Source organism: Girardinichthys multiradiatus, chromosome 19, assembly GCF_021462225.1.
Source record: "Girardinichthys multiradiatus isolate DD_20200921_A chromosome 19, DD_fGirMul_XY1, whole genome shotgun sequence".
NCBI classification, from domain to species: Eukaryota; Metazoa; Chordata; class Actinopteri; order Cyprinodontiformes; family Goodeidae; genus Girardinichthys; species Girardinichthys multiradiatus.
The window spans coordinates 23,823,292-23,841,079 of record NC_061811.1 but is presented as its reverse complement, the minus strand read 5'-3'; the positions used below and the strand labels follow the sequence as shown (position 1 = coordinate 23,841,079).

The window sequence follows — 17,788 nt, the reverse complement described above, 5'->3', positions numbered from 1 at the left end:
CAGCCAGTTGAACACTGCCTCGTTTCATGCAGCCTAGCGAAAAGGTCAGCAGTGGTGGCAGTGCGATTTAGGAGTGACAGCTTGTTGTGTGTTGATGGTGCTCAGATGCTCAGAATTCCTGCAGCGCTCCGAGGGTTTTACTCCCTGCGTTTGGGTCCCGTTTTTAGCTCTCTTGTTGGAACTCCACATAATTGAGGTCTTTGTTCTCTGTGGTTGTCTGTGTTGGGATGCCTGTATGTTCAGTGAAGTGCATTGTTGGTCCCGTGTGTGGGATGACAGAAACTGCACCCAAGACCTGCCCTTACCCATGATTGTTGCTTTGATGTACTTGAAACGTTTCTTTATAGGACAGCCTCCCTAGTCTTTGCATTGTCACAGTTACAAATACACGATTTATTTGAATGGCATTGTTACACTTTGACTTTAAATGGTAATATAGCCGAATATGTCTGTGCATTTCTGCTTAGTCCACTCATTCATTTCAGTTGCTGTGTTTCTAGCTCAAGTTAGCATGGATAATTATTCAGATTTCACCAACATTGTTGCTCTTTGTGCAATTCTTAGCAGCTCTCTGAAGTGTGCTTGAATTTAAGAGACCTCTCCTATTGAGTTGCAAAATAATGCGCGTTTGTTAAATTTCTAAGTGTTGGAGCATATTTGTGCAACTGATAGTTGAGAGTGGGAACATTTCTGCTAGGTTTTTATGAATTGTAATCATTAACCCAGCTACAATATGGATTTAACACATGGTTAAACAGTGCTGATAATTGTATATGGATCTTGCAGCACCTACAAGTAGTAGGTATATGTATTTAAATTTATTTTAGAATTGATTTATTTGCGTTCTTATTTTTACATTTTCTGCTTCCATTTTTTTCTCCTTTCATATCCACGTGCTTAGTTACTAGGAGAAATAGTGTTACACTAGGGTTAAGTGTTTTTTTGAATTCTTTTGATGCATGTTTCCAAAAACGATCCAGTGTCGTATTTAATTTGACTTTATTGTATATAATGGTCACTGGTGCCAGCCAAGCTGGAAATCATCCGGTTTCAGTCACCAGATAATAAACTGTAAGATACGACAGCATGAGGGTGTAGTATTATACTCTGTCCTACTCAGGACCACAGATTCTGATTATCTGACTAGTTAGTGATGTTGATGTACAGCGCTGATGTCAGCTTCACACAAACTGCTTCCATGACCTTCAATCTCTCTCAAACTCTTATTTTTGTATTATTATGTTGTTTATTTAAGATGCAACCTTTCCATTTAGGAATATTTTTCCATAAACACTTACCTTAATGCAAAATGTTAACTATAGGTGCTGTCATACTTCCACACTTCTCTTTGTATGATCTAATGTTGCCTGCCTGGTCAGACCTGATTTTTCCGGTCATCAGCCACGTAGTTGGAGGAACACCAGGGGGTCTATTCAAAATGAAACTCCTCATGTTGTTTCCTGTTGCTATTAACCAGATTCTGTACCTCTCGGGTCTTGGTCATGTTATTCAGGGCACATTTTTTTCTGAACACTCATTGGTGTGTTAGCTGGACTTGTAATCTTGCTATTGTACAGACACATATAGGATGCATTAGAATCCTGTTATTGTTGACGAGCAGTGTACCATGAAAGCCCATCCAAGGTGTAATGATTAATTTGTCCTGTTTCACTCTGTTAAGATCTCTGGTTTAGTTCTTTTCTTTGCTTGACATTTAGAGAATATGAGGTTATATTGGGTACAGATACGTGTTATTTACGTTCAGTGTGGTGTATTTTTCTGATGTTGAGATTTTATTACTACACATGCATGTGCTACCACACGTGAGTCTGGTCGAGTGGGTCGGTGGGCGTGTCTCCTTGATATGCATCCTCCTATCATTCGACCCTTCTTGTGAGCTACAGGCTCAGATGGGCTTTGATAATGGATTAAATAGACAAATGCCAGGAAGCCACTTAGCTATTGATCACAATAACGGACCCTGCTTCCACTTTCCCCTGCAAACCTGCAGGAGAGCTGTCTTTTAAAGGCAGCTCCCGGTCCTTTACTCATGTAATGTTTTCATGCCTTCATTGCTTTCCATCACTAGGGCTTCCTTTCATTTTGTCCATGTTTTCTGAAAGTGCAACAGTCTGTTTCTTCTGACATTGTACAGCCGGCAAGCTGCATGAGATTTATTCAGTTTAAAGTGACGGTTTTCGAGTTGCATGTTTTTTAGCTATAATAGGCTGGCTGGTAGTGTGTACTTCAGATACATTGAACAAATTAAAGTCAGACAAGCCAGTGCTTTTGGAAAATATTTTTGCAAAGAAGAGGACAAACTCCTGATGGTAATTATTGCTGCCAATGGTGGCAAAACAAATAATTAGGTTTAGGGAGCAAATATATTTTCATATAGGCCATGGCTAATTTGGATTTTTTTTTACCATCTTGATAAATAAAATCCTTGTTTAAGATCTCCTTTTTGTAGTTTTGTTTCTAATACAAAAATTAGTTTGATCTGAGCCATTTAAGTGAGACAAATAAGCAGACTACTGTAGATAGAGAAGAGAAAACAAAGAGGCAGATAAGTGAGAAAGGAGGAGAGGGCCTGATCTTTCCCTCTTCTTGCCATCTCCCCTCACTGTGACGTTAGCCACACTACTAGAATTCCATAAAAGTCTTCAATGAAGCAGGAAATGAGCTCCAGGGATTGGCATGTTGCTCTCCGTTGGCTGCTGTCATTGCTGGAGTCTCTGCTGCCCTCTTCATTCTCCTCCCACTCTTTTTGTAAACCCTCCCTCTTTTCCTTTCCCCCTGTTTTCACCTTCTTTTATGGTTACCACTAAAATTAACTGTATATTTCTAGAAGTATTTCAGACTTATTTTATTACTGAATATTAGATGACTTCCTAAATATCTTACTGCTCCAGCAATGTAGCAAGACGTCAGTGGACAATCAACTGGAAACTCGTAAATAAGCATGGTGCATTCTTTCATTGTTTCTGACATGGGTTCATGTATGCTGACTGTTCTGTGTTCCAGAAATAGAACTTGAGCAAACTAATTGGTCTGGTGTGACTCTGCTGGTGCATGTGGTTGTTTCCAGTTTTCGGCTGCCGTACCACCGGCCTGCACAAAAGGAACATTTCCTGCACTGCAAACATAATGTGTGTTTTGCATTTGCTGTGACCTTCGCATTCACATTACAAGTAATTAGGAAAATGTAATCATCCTGTGTTTATTTCAGTTTCATCACGGAAAAAGATAAAGCAGCCATACCATTCATTAATATCTTGTAACATATTTCCTTCACTTTCTTTGCATGTTTTTTTTGGATAAAACTATCTTTAAAACTCATCCAAATAGACTTCCAAAGTGCTTTGTTAAAAAGACAAAACTGACTAAAAGTTTAACTTTAAGGGGTAAAAAAAGGTAACTCACAAAGAACATTCAATCCAGTTTAAAGCGAAGGAGAGCAAAGGTCTTCAGCTGTGACCAGACTGTACCAGTCCTGGGATGTTTAGAAATGCATCTCATTATTTAGGCAGATTTAAATGTTACCATCCAGCATAGAGTCTTAGCTGATTTATTTTGATTTCCCATGATGTCACACTATGAAGTGGTGTGTCTGAGGTGTTGCCTTAAAATACATCCACAGGTGAGCCTCCAGTTCTGTACCCCTGAGCTTTCCCTAATTTGTTGAATGCAAGTAATCATAGTCTGTCTCACGCATTTAGTAAATAAAAATAATTTTGTTGGTCCTAATTCGCTTCCCAGAAAACTTCCTCAGCTTCCCAAGATGATATATCCATAAAGCAGGAGTACCTCATTATTTTTATTAATCTGGTAAATGGGACAAATAATAAAAAGCAAATTAATGACGCAGGTATTTTCAACAACAGAGGACCTTATGATTGCGACCTCTTGCATCAATTTGAAAGGTTGAAGCATCTGATGCAAACTTCTTTTCGCAGTTGTCCTCAAAGACAGCCTCTAGAAAAAAAAACAACTCGGAAATCCCTGTCGGGTTTGTTCCTGTTGTGTCATTTGAGCTTGTTGTGCCCCATTTCTGTGGTAAGAGTGATGTGAATGCCGCTCGCCAAGAAAAGCCTCAGACTCTAAATGTTTTATTTTTATCAATATAAGCACAATATAAACAAAATTAAAAAAATATTTATTGCGAAATGTTGGGCAAATTTTAAAAACCACCTAAAAGTAACAAAAGGCGAATGCTACTTCTTGTAGATTCTTCTTCAGCTAGTACTTGTTGAATACAAGAAGATTTTGTCTGTTGTGACATCTACTGTTTAAAGGAGAACTGCAGTGAGTGTAATAGATCTGAAGCAGCAGCATGAAGCAAACCCCATATGCACTCAAATGTAACTATGGCTTTACATTGGTTCTGGTTAAACAGTAGACGAATCTACACAAAACATCTTGTCTCTGTTCAATAGGTGGTAGCAGAAGTGTGCCGAGCAATGCTTCCACTGTGCACAACAACCTTACCAAAATATGCACGACTAGCTGAAAGGACATAGAGCACCTTCATCAAACAATGCTTTTGGCAACCTACACTGTTCATGAGGCTAAGATTAGGGAGGTTACCAAGGGTAGAGTTGTGTTACTTCTGAAGAGGTAAATGTCAAAACTATAGTCGATGGTAAAGTCATTGGTAAGACCGCCATTAACGTTTACTAGATGTCACAGAGTAAATTTAAAGAATAAAATTATTTCCTGTCTTATTTGTTTTGTTTGAATCTATATCTCCACTTAAACAGCAATTTGGTTGCAGTTTTATTTTTGTATTGTCAGCCCAACTCTGCTAGGTTTTGGTAATTACATGAAGATAGGTTTAATTTCACAATAGATGCAGGTTTTAAATGGGAAATGGTCACTGTTAAACACAGGATGCCCAACTTCCCCATGTTTTTTTTTTTATTCGCCTTCTACTTTCTGTCTGGCTTGCTTTCCCGTCTTCCCGCCATCTTGCTATGCGGGACATTTTTTAAGGGCCGTAGGGAAAGATTGGTGTGAGATATTGATAGTCATATCTTTCCTGAGGATGTTAAGATTTGACACATCTTTTAGTACCATAACTACGGATGTTGATGCAGTGTTGATGGCAGGCTCTAACATTCTTCTTTCTACTTTTAATGTTTTGCGAAGACATGGTACCGAGACGTATTACTTTGTATAAAGAGCCTCATTGATTGTGGCCGTCAGGTCTTTCTAAAGGTCTGTTGGTTTGAAGTGAGAAATGGTCCGCCAACCCATGTAATCATCTTGCTGTTTAATCTTACTGACAGGAAGTAGTTAGCCTAAGTGGTGGTCCTGCCCAGGCCAGAGCTTTCCTGTTTCAGATGCTGCAGTGATTGTGCTACTTTGCCATTCAAAGTGTCTCTGTGGTTTCATGTAAACCATGACCCCGAAGAACTGCAAGCATAGTTAGTGTTCTTATATAAGGGCAGGGTTAGCAGAGTCAAATCATTTCCTTTTTTTAGGATCTCTTTATATCTTCCTGTACAGCAAGGATGCACAAAGCTGAAACTGTGGATTGAATGGTAACTTGCCAAGAGAAAGGATTCCTCCACAGTCCAGAAAAGTATGAAATTAAATTTGAACTATTTTTCAGCTCTGGACAAGATTGTAAAAAGGAAACAGAGTATGGAATAAATAGGTGTCCTTGCTTTTCCTTCTGTCCTTCATTCTGTGTTTCATTCCATGTTCTTCCTCACCTTCCTTCCTGCATCTTTACTTATTCACTTTGCTTCTTGTCTTTCCTGTGGCCCTCCTTCTTTCCATCCTATAAATTTCCTTCATTTATTCTGTCCTTCACTGTCTGTTCTTCCTTGTGTCCTTCCTTCCATCCCTCTGCCCTTACTTGTGTCCTTCCTTCTCTGTTTATCTCCTTTTCACTTTCTCCCTTGTGTCCATCCTTATTTTATCTGTCCTTCCTTCCTCACTTTTTTGTCTTTCCTTCCTTCATTTCCTTCTGCCCTCTTCCTACTTTCCCTCCATTCGTCTTTGTTTTAAATCTACCTTGTACTTTATTTGTCATTCCATTCGTCCTTTCACACTTTTGGCTGTCCTTTTATTATTTTTTCATGTCTATCTGCTCTCTTTTTCTTTTTCCTGTTCTTCCTCCCTCCTTTTTCCCATCCTTCCTTCCTTTATTGTCTCTTTCCCTGCCTCCTTTCCTTGTTATACTGCTTGTCTTATCAACATTCCGATCCTTTTTTTGTTTTTCCTTCCTTACTTGCTATGACCTTCTCTCTTTTCTTCCCTTTTTTCCCTTTTTGTGTCTTTCCTTCTTTCCTTGTGTCATTGTCTCCTTCACCACTTTCTTTGTTGTGTTCTTATGAGATAATCCTGCCATGTGTTGTGTTAAGAGTAATCTAGTCTGCTTGGAAGCACGTCGGTACCGCCCTGACCTTAAATCGGGGATATCCAACATGTTGAATCTTCTTTCCCCAATTTCCTACCGTCTGGGGTGTTCCCCTAGGAAAAAGCGAGCTCGCAGTCTGTTAAGTGTGACCTATAGCCAATTAGAAAGCGGCATGACAGAAACACCGAAGGGAATTACTCTGAACTCACGTTGGATCTTGAGAGGGTGAAATTTGAATGTTTGTGAGGGAAATCTGTGTGGTGTGTTGTGCTCGCCGTATGGCTGGACACCACACACTGAAGGACCAAACCTGTTACACCTACAATTTGTTTTTATCGTCATGTGTGGGGTGTCTCAGGTTTTGAAAGTCAGCCGATAATTTGAAAATCCTGCCGTGTAAACTAGGCATAAAATATGCACTGCAACAACCTCTCATTGGTTGCTCAAGGAATCAGCAGCAAAGAGCTTTTTTGTCCCTTTCACCTCCCTGTAGTGCAAACAGCACAGTAGATTTAGTGGAAGGAAACTTTAAACCTCCTCATTGTTGGTGTAACATGACAAACCTTTGTGTCAGTGGAGTCAAATGATCTGAAGAGTTTTGTTCAGCTTCTCAGTCTTGTTTCATTCATTTCTAAACATACCTAGGAGTTTGTTTGCACAGCCAAGGCACTTGGCAATAACAGAGTGGAGCTAGACGTTTTAGCAGATCTTTTGGTTTATTAAAGTTGTCATCATTTTATTCAAAAGCAGTCCTCCTGAGCTGCCCCAAGTATTCTAAGGTTTCCCTTTACCTCGTAGGTTCACTTTGGGGATTCTGGGACGGTTATGACGGTATTGTCATGTTGTTTTCAATGAGACGTCAGTGGAACAACTCGTCAAAATCCTAAAGGGATGTTTAACTGGGTTCATGTACGGAAGAAGGAACAGATGACTATTGTATATCTATTCCATTGATCTTATTCCTAGAGTTTCTTTGTAATCTCATTTTCCACCAGGACCCTGAATACTTAATTGTATAAAGCTGTGTCAGGGCGGAGGAGTACTATCCCCAGTGCTGTTACGACACAAATGGATACAAAGTATCTGTATCTAAGGAGGCGTCCTGTAAGCCTCTGGCTTTTTGTCGAATGCATAAAAGCCACAACAGTTGGATTGTTTTTATTTTGACAGGCTGTTCGCTCAGAAATGTCTGGAGTAGCTTTCAGATCCTTTTAAAGGCCAATGCTTCCTGGCTGTTATGCTAACCCAGCCTCAGCCTCTATTCACATTTTCCATATAGGCCCAAATTTTAACAATATCTGTCTTTTGTCAGTGATGACTAAATTTGATCCCTACCTCTGAAGCTCTACCTGTACTGTTTGCCAGTACTGGATGGATACCCTGAGCGCCTCCATGTTCCTAAAACAACTGGATTTTAACAAGACATCTCCAGTAAAGCAGAAGTATTTATAACATGTTTAATCAGTCAAACTCATTTACTTGAGAGTCAAACTCTCAAGTAAATGATAGTCAAGAAGAGGAGTTTATCTGTTCTACCAGGTTTGTTACATTTTTCAGACCTGATACGACACATTCATCAATGTGTTACATCAACATTTTCAAGAAACCACAAATATACAGTAATTTGAAATGTATGACTAAAATAATTCAATCTTTGTTTGCAAAACAGAAGCTAGAGGTTTAACCTTTTGAAACTGATTTTCGTTTCTCTAGTTTTAAGACTTACAAATAAAGAAAACTGGTGTACTAATCTTGAGTTTTACAAGATTTTTTTGAACAAAGTCTTCAGTTCATGCAAAATTGGGATTTACCAAACAAAGTTTCATGACATTACATTCATTGAATTTAGTCTGTGTTTGTGCAATGAGTATACCATGTGTCCTGAGGTAGACATTACCTTCATTTTGGTTGGTTTGTGGTAGCAGAAATAGGAGGAGTATTAAAGCACTACAATCAATAACACATGATAATATTCTCTGACTCCCTTTCAAGCTCTATGTGCATTTTATATTTAATTTCCATGTTAAATGTCTGGTTTGATAGACTGTTGGCCAGGAATTGAGCTGTTTTATATAATTAGAGGACTGAAAAAAACTCAGCTAACCTTATTCAGTTGAGGCTTATCAATGAAAAGTGTGTTTTGTACCTGAATTTACTATAGTGACACTTTTAGTATCCAATACAGGCAGATCAGTCCATAGTTTAATCAATGCTGATTTAATGCACAAGCATTAATCTAAGTAACTAATAATAACAATGTGACAGAATCATTTTTAAAATTCATAATGTTCTGTGTGTTTATTATAAACAAAAAGAAGTGTAAAATGTAATTCCTGTAATGTGCTCAACCTATTTGCTGAAGTCCGTCTCTGTTGCAGGAGATATTCCTCTGTGGAAAATAAAGGTTCTTTTCCAGCAGCTTAGGGTTCTCACCAGTGTATTTCAGCGTAGCAGGCCGCTACGCTGAAATTTAGGCTCATTTTTTTATGAGCGTATCGGCCCTTTGACTGACATCTGGGCTCCCTCCGTGTGGTTTTAGGTCAGCTGTAGCGCATGCGCTGACTCTGTTCCTGCTTCCTTTCACCCTATGCGACTGCTAATGATAAAGCTTTCTAAAATCATATCAGCTTCGAAGGGTGGGTATAAACGACGTCATATCATGAGGGGCCTGCAGAAGAAAATCCCCTCCCCCCACTACGCTCATAAAAATTCCTGGTGAGAACCCTGCAGCTTGTTCCACCCTTTGTGCTTCTTCTGTATTGACTACTAAACATCTCACTGATTTTGTAGGCTAGCTTTGAGTCTTCTTCCTGCAGTAACAACTTCCACACCAAAGAGTATTGTCGCTTCCACAAAGAGCCTGCCTAGCTATGGTACATTTGCTGACTGGAAACAAGAGGGATTTTTACCTGTTATTGTCGGTTTCTTTTAAGGCATCGCTACTTTATAGATATTTACACACCACTCAAGCTTCTGATCAGTTTTTTGTGCAACTTAAGTCTCCTGCTTTGACCCCCTGATGGTCTCAAAGTGATGTTTACAGATTTTTCACCTTTCTATCTGAGGAGTGCATGAGCTTCAAAGAGCCTAAATGTGAATTTCATTAACTCCAATTAAGGACCTTGCAGAGCATTTGCTTTCTTAATATTTGTTTATCAATACCAACCTGAGGTTTTTGGGGAATAGTCTGTGTTTCAGCCTGAAAAATTGCCTATTCTGTCTGTGTTCTTGTGAATGTGCCAGAGATGGTTAATTCTAACAAACATTGCTCTTCGTCTTTGTTGTGTTTGAAAACAAGTCGCCTTGCACTGCAGTCCCTGTGGCGTCAGACATGGGTTGCCGTGGAAACAGCATGACCTGTCTTACCCAGTCGTAATGTTATCAACTGATTGCTGAAAATGACAAAGCCTTTCTGTATATGACCATGTTTTTAGTAACGACTAACAGATTGGCTACAGTGGCTATTGGGGGTTAAAAAGCCTCACCAAACCCTCTCACACAGCCCCTTAAATCATTGTATGAGTATGGATATTGCTTTGTTTGCCAGCTGATGTCTTCTGTTGTGCTGTTTTACAGCACTGAAAAAAACTAGATGTGAGTCACCGAGTTCATGTAGGTTATTGTCTCCAATCCCCCTTTTTGAAGTTACAATTCAACACTTCTTCAGTGTTTTAACTCTTCTGTTTTACTTTTGCTTTTAGCCTGTGGTAGCTCTTTCTTTTGCACCTTTTACTTAAAACTTTATTATGGAGACTGTAACTAATAAGTTACAAATAAGTTGTAATAATTAACTGAATGTATTTTTTTCAGTTTTTTACTTTAATTTAGATATTATCTACATAAATGTGATTTTGAGGGGGTATGACGTCCCTAATGGAGGCTTTGTCTTTGCTGTCTTACCTGACAGCATCGCCAACTTCAGGTGCTCAACAGTCCGCCGTCTCCGTTGTCATATTTTGTGCTTCGTAATGCACCACACATTTTCAATGGGAGAAAGGTCTGGACTGCAGGCAGGCCAGTCTAGTACCCGCACTCTTTTACTAGGAAGCCATGCTGTTGTACCACTTATAGAATGTGACTTTGCATTGTCTTGCTAAAATAAGCAGGGACAATCCTGAAAAAGACATTGCTTGGATGGCAGCATATGTTGCTCCAAAACTGGCATGTACCTTTCAGCATTAATGGTGCCTTCACGGACGTGCAAGTCACCCACGCCATGGTCACTAACACACCCCCATACAATCACAGATGCTGGCTTTTGAACTTTGCATTGATAACAATCCAGATAGAGCTTTTCTTCTTTGGTCCAGTGGACACGGTGTCCATGGTTTCTAAAAATAATTTGAAATGTCGACTCATCAGACCTCTAACACACTCTTTCACTTTGCGTCCATCTTAAATGAGCTCAGGCCCAGAGAAGTCGGCAGTGTTTCTGGGTGTTGTTGATAAATGGCTTTCACATTGCATGGTAAGAGTTTTAACTTGCACTTGTAGATGTAGCAACGAACTGGTAACCGGTTTTCTGAAATGTTCCTGAACCCATGTGATAATATCCGTTACAGAATGATGTCTGTATTTAATGCAGTGCCTCCTGAGGGGTCAAAAGTCGCAGGTATTCATTGTGGGTTTTCGGCCTTGCCGCTAATATGTAGAGATTTCATTTTATGGTATTATGGATTGTAGATGATAAAATCCCTAAATTCCTTGCAATTGTACGTTGAGAAATGTTCTCAACTGTACTGTTGAACTATTTGATCATGCATTTGTTCACAAAGTGGTGAACCTCTCCCCATCCATGCTTGTGTACGACTAAACCTTTCGGTGATGCTCCTTTTACACGCAATCATAACACCTGTTTCCAATTAATCTGTTGACCTGTGGAACATACCAAACAGGTGTTTGTTGAGCATTCCTCAACTTTACCAATCTTTTGTTGCCCCTGTCCCAGATTATTTGGAACGTTTTGCAAACACCAAATTCAAAATGAGTCAGTATTTACCAAAAATAATAAACTTTATCCGTTTGAACAATAAATATCTTGTCTTTGTAGTGGAGTCAATTGGATTTAGGTTAAACAGCGTTTGCAAATCATTGTGTTTTGTTTTTAGTTACATTTCACGCAATGTCCTAACTTCATTGGAATTGGGATTGTAAATTGTAATAAATAAATAAAAAGAATTGGGATTGTAATTTGGATTACTTTGAAACGTATTTATCCACATTGTTCTTTGAACCCAAGATGCTTTGTGCGGGTTTTGTGCGTGACTTCCACACCACTCATGTTTAAAACACATCTTTTGCAGAGCAAATGTGGCTTAAAACATGTGGAAATGTCCACTTTTACGCTACAAAAGGGATAAGACCATAGGTGCACCTTGAACTTAACTCACACAGTACTGGGCTTTGGTTCTATTGTTTGGAAATATAGAGACGAGGGGCTGCTCATGTGTTTTAGGTCCAGGGCAATACAGCCTTTCAGCTGCAATATTATGGTTAGATGAGTTAAAAATCAAATTTTTTTCCGATATTAATCTAGAGTTTTCTACGTTTTTTAAATCTGTTGAAAGCATTTTGTTGTGTTTTTGACTATTTGTGCGTGGCAGTTTTCTGTTTTAGGTTTAGAATGGTCTCAATGGAAATACCGGGATGTCATGTACTGATAAGGTATTATTTATAATAAAAGGATTTTAATTATTACTGAAGCCTAAAATCATACCTAGCCTTCTTTCAACATTGCTGTTAATCCTTTTCAGAAGCTGGCGTTTCTTTTCTAGTGAGCAGTCAGAGTTTAACCTTTTATGACCTACCATAGAACAAGTTCGCCAGAGCATATTTTTACATTTGTACATGCTGTAGAGCCATTTTTTGGAGCATTTCAATTTGCTATACATCAATACAACCCTTACATCCTAAATTTTTATATTTTGTATATGATAACTCCATATTAACTAAGTAAATTGCTAAAAAGTGCAATTAACCACCAGAAAAATTTTAATTGTTTTTTTTTTGCACATATTTTCCTAAATATAGAAATATCATAGCTGTATCCCTCAAATATTGCGATGTAAAAAAGTTGCACAAAACCCTTTCAAACCACAGGAAATTTATATGGATTATCTATAACTTCATTTTTGAAATACACTCATTTTTATGAACAGAGACAAAAACGAACATAAAATGTACATTGTGAACAGTTTGAGAAAATATATGTACATCAAAATAAACAATTTACAGAAGTGTAATTAAATCTCTAAGTGTTCCAGAGCACACCTATGAGTACACATATATGTTCATAAGACCATCTTCAAACAATTAAAAAGTGCAAAAAACAATGAAAATGAAAGCGAAAGTGCGAGTGCAAGTTTACCGCGGAAAAACTACAACTCCCGGGAAAAAAACACCCGGGAAATGACATCACTTCCGGTTGTTGCGGGCAATGCTGTGAAAGAAAACCATGTGATGGTTCATCCTCCAATGTCATCACGCATATTTCGATGTAGGAAGTACACTTTGGTCTGAATTTTAATGTTTGTATTTTGCGATTTTTATTTTTTACTGGATTTCTGCACCAGTTTCTGGAAAGTAAAAGCCGTGCTCTGGGACACGTGGTGAGTAGAATATTTAAGTTGAACTCTCTGGTTTCAATTGCAAAAAAAAAGTATTGTTCTAGTTTATTTGGTCGCAATTCTACAGACGTTTAAAAATATATATGCAAAGGGGAGCGCCGGTCATAAAGAGTTAAACACATCACGGGGAAGGGTGAAGGCATAAAGAATACTGGAGCTTTGCAGGGTTACATCAGTAATCTTTAAAACCAACCAAAAATTAGAGGAATAGCTGAACTGCTTTGTAGTGGAAAAAATACCTTGCTAATAAAGATTTGCTTCTAAAACCACCACTTCACTGTATCTTACACAATATTGGCAGAAGCTGCACCAAGAATCTATGCTATGTCAACACAACCAGTAATAAGGTGGATAACTCGGCCCATTTGACATTGAAGCAGATGCCTATTCGCCATGTTGGTTTTGCAACAGTTGGTTAGATGGAGCTAGCTGATGACTGTAATCAGACTGACATTTCTTTAGCATCAGAGCCTAATTCCTTAAATTATATTAAGCCAAAATATGACATAGGCAATTATGCTATAAGGCTAACAATGTGCAGTATTGATAAATAAGTACCAGTGAAATGTCAACACATACATTTATCTCTCTACTCCCTCCATGCTAAATTTGATTCTCCCTGGGATAATAAGAGAAGAATTATTCCTCTTTTTTTAAGGAATATGTTAAAGGTTTGGTTTTAATTGGTTATAATCTTGAACGTCCTTGCTGTTTTACTACGTGCTGTCTCATATTGCTGGTGCTCCTCCCCGTCCTTAACTCATCCTGCTCATCCATCGTTTTCATGCCCTTTTACTCCTCCTCTTCCATGTTGCCCGGTCCCCTCCCCCTTACAGACTGGCCTTCATAAACAAAGCAGCCTCCTAATGTAAACAAAAAAGATATTCAGTGACAAAGACAAGATATGGAGGGAGAAGGAATAATGTAGAGGACAGCAAAATTGTAATGAAAGCCCTTCAGGTTGAGTTCTTTTGTACCTGCTCTGAAACATTTCACGTTTTTATCCATAGTTTCCTTTTTTTGATCGAGTCTTTGGAGCAAAGATTGGTGTGTTCTTCTTTAAGCTGTGTCTCTGCTTTTCATGACATCTTGTGCATTAATGGGATTAAGAAGTCAAGATGGTGGATGAAAATTACTTCTTTTGCCAGAGTTTGTGAATTAATTAAGCCTATTAAAGATGAGACACACTCATCCACAACACACCGAGAGCTAATGTAGTTAATGGATTGACAAAAGGAACACACACACACACAACATGCATTCATTGTATAATTTGTCATATCTCATGGAGGTCATAAAACATGTTTTTTTCATTCCTGTTCTCCTTGCCTTTTAGTCCATGTTCAAGAATCAGGAGCTGTGGGTCCACATTTAATGCACCCAATTACTTAACCCCCCACACCCTCACCCCACCCCCTCTCCTCTTGGTTCTGCATTACGTCAGGCTTGGCAAGCTATATTTTTAGCTGTTAGATGCTATTGGTCTTCTCTTCCTCTGTGTGGATTGAGTTACCCCTGTTATTCTGTTATTGCTAAAGGGAACCAATAGAGACCTGCCCAAGCTGCCTTTATCCAATCACAACACATCGAACCACTGCATAATGACAATTGTAAGGATAGAGGAGAAGGCCGTGTTCGCTGAGGGTTCAGCAGTGGGCAACTATAAGGAAATGGAGGAGCAGAGTCTATAGGGAGTGTGTTGTCTGAGACTGGCCAAGTCTGTGTATTCAGGAATGCATGATGAACATAAGTGCCTTTCTATAGTATGTGTGTGGTGCAAACGTTAGTGCCAAATGTTATGGTTGGCTACTTCCAGACACCAGAAATTACAAGGCTGTCTGAAGGAAAAACTGAGAAGAGTTATGAAACTACATTCAGGATTATTTTCAGTTTTTCTCTCCATACTCCCTCTCATTAGGTCTGCATTTAATAGCTGCACCAAACTTGAGGGCGAAGTTATGCTGATGATAGCAATGAAGCCGTGTTCTGCACAGCTGAGGCATCAGAATGAAGCGGTGACAGCTTGACCCCATGCTGTTAGAGCAACTTGCACAGGGATTCGGAAAGCTAGGAATGTTTTCACTCAGCTTCCAAGTGTTTGCCTGTTGGAATAAACAATATAAAACCCAGCAGCTTGACAAACAACCAGCCATCTCCTGTCCAAGATGCTTCACAAAGCTTTGAGATGCTGATGGGGCCCTCCACTACCCGTACTCCCCATTTTAATCATAATTGTAATCTCTTCCCCTGCTCCGTTTGCTTGACCAACATCACAGCAGTCTTATTCCCTTGATCTAAACAGACATTATGGTATTTCACTCAGACACCCACTAATCCCATTCATTCAACTCTGACACGATCAGGAGGTGTGCCAGTAATGCATATATTTGCCCCATGTACACTAAAGTTCAGGGAAAACAACAGTACAGCAGTACTTGAAAATAACAATGGCACTTCAGGTTTTAGACGCCATGGCAACAAGCTGTTTAGGTGACCGGTGGATGGGAAATGGGCGCAAGCAGCATCCAAAGTTGTGTTTATATATCTGTATATGTAAACTGTTGCTTTTATAGAATAGATAAAGAGCATACATATTCAAGTTGTTTGTGTTATTTTAGCTGATGTCTCTGTCAGTACCATACAGATTTTCCAAAGGATTCAGGCCTGCGATGATCATGGAAGAAGGTCTAAATCCTATCTGATTAACCATTTCTGTGTTCACATGGACATATGTATAAGATCATTATCCTGTTAAAAGATGTTAACATCTTAAATTAACATTTATTTTATGTTTCCTGGTATTTCAAAGTTCATGTTAATGTATAAGGTTCCCAGGGCCTTTGAGATGCTTTTCCAAATCTTCATCCTTTTTCACGCTAAACCCACTTGGAGTGTTTGTTGGCAAAGACCCAGATCTCAGTCCCATCTGACCAAACCGCATGGTTACAGTTCCAGTACAGTGAACCCCACGTTTCCAATTGTTATGGTAGGACAGAAAATATTTCTTCCTGGCATCACTTCAAAATGATTGTTCAGTTGATTATGGTTGTTATGGAGACTTGGTGAGCCCAAGATGCCACTCTCTGCTTGAGATCTTTTTTTCCTCTCTTCCCATCCAACTCACTGTGTGTGGCAGCAAGATCAACATAGGTCCTCGTCCATCTTAGAGGGCAGAAGATATGGACCTCATATGTTACACACCAGGAGAACACAAATTAATGCTACTTGTAAAGATGATGCAACTGTGTATGTGCCTTTTAGCGTTTTGTGATGTTTGCAGTACAGGACAATACCATTGTATTCTTCTACAGAATTATGTGTCCCTCTGGTTTAATCAGATAAGATTCATTAGAAGTGCTAATAGGAATTTCGTCAGCCACTTGGAAACTGAAGTCAGGGCATCTCGGCACCCAACGGCTTTTCCAGTCAGACATCAAACTTTAGTTGGTGTTCTTGTTGTATTTCCAACCGTGAAGCCAAAAAATCTTTCTGAGTACAAGGAAACCACACCATTTAAAGCAGGGGAGTCCAGTCCTCAAAAACTACTATCCCACAACTTTTAGATGAACCTTACAACATCTGAATCAAATGAATGGCTCATTACCAGGCCTCTGCAGAGCTGAACAACGTGCTGATGAGGGAATAAAGCCATTGGATTCAGGTGTGTTGAAGCAGGGATGCATCTAAAAGTTACAGGATGATAACTTTTCAGGACTGGACTTAGGCAGCTCTGACACCAGGAGAAAACAAATTAATATTTCCAAGAAACTCTAAGCACCTATAAAGAAGGGAACCATAAATTAAAAAGGAATGTTCCTTTTTTTATTTTTATTTTTTTATTAAAAAGTGAGGTATTTATTTACTTAATAAATGATAGATGGTTTTTTGCTGTTTACATTTCACTTTAAACTGATTTTGAAGTTCCAACAGAACTTATGCTAACCTGGCTGTGCTGGTTAAATGGGAACCAGGCGATCTTGAAAACAGATGTTCTATTAAAATCCCTGCAGCTTTCACCTCCACCTTGAAGTCAGACACGTATACCATGAGACCACAGGCCTGTCGCTATTGTGCTGAGCTCCTACTGAGCTAAAGCCTAGAAGCTATGTGGGGTTTTGGGTACCTTGTATTTTTTTTAAAGGGATCACAGTGTAACTTTGGAATAAAGGAGGTAAGAACCTGATATTCCCACAGTGTCACTCAAACAGCTCCGTCTTTCACACGGCCCTCTCACCCTTAACACTGTGACTTTGCTGCCCCTTTGCAAGCTGCTCTAGCAGCCCCTTTGCAGTGTTTTTTCCCATATATAATCTTTTTCCTGGAAGATCATCAAATGATCTTAGGTTACTACAGATGCAGATTTGCTCTTATTTGTTTTTCAGTCTCAAAGTAAAAAACAAAAGAACAAATTAGTTTTGTCTTTGCCATTTTTTTTTACTGTAAACCTTTTCAACCTTTTCATCACTTTGCTTCCTTTATATCCTAGATGTGAAGAAGGACTGGTCAGATCATGCCCTGTGGTGGGAGAAGAAAAAGACATGGCTGCTGAAAACCCACTGGACGTTGGACAAGTACGGCATCCAGGCCGACGCCCGCCTGCTCTTCACGCCTCAACACAAACTGCTGCGCCTTCAGCTGCCCAACATGAAGCACATGAAGGTCAAAGTGAACTTCTCGGACCGGGTCTTCAAGGCGGTGTCGGACATCTGCAAAACTTTCAGTGAGTCGAACCCTCTGCTCATTTTTAAGACATCAGATTGTTGGGATTGTTTAAGGATATACTGAAGGTACACAC

General features: G+C 39.2%; 1 protein-coding gene across 1 annotated transcript in view; it reads left to right on the top strand.

Annotated features, from left to right (window-relative positions):
* Positions 1-17,788, top strand: part of fermt2 (FERM domain containing kindlin 2) — a 51,822-nt gene that overhangs the window by 3,907 nt on the left and 30,127 nt on the right. The window contains exon 3 of the mRNA XM_047345413.1: positions 17,480-17,713. Within this exon, the coding sequence (XP_047201369.1) occupies positions 17,480-17,713 (234 nt within the window). The remainder of the gene's footprint in view (positions 1-17,479; positions 17,714-17,788) is intronic.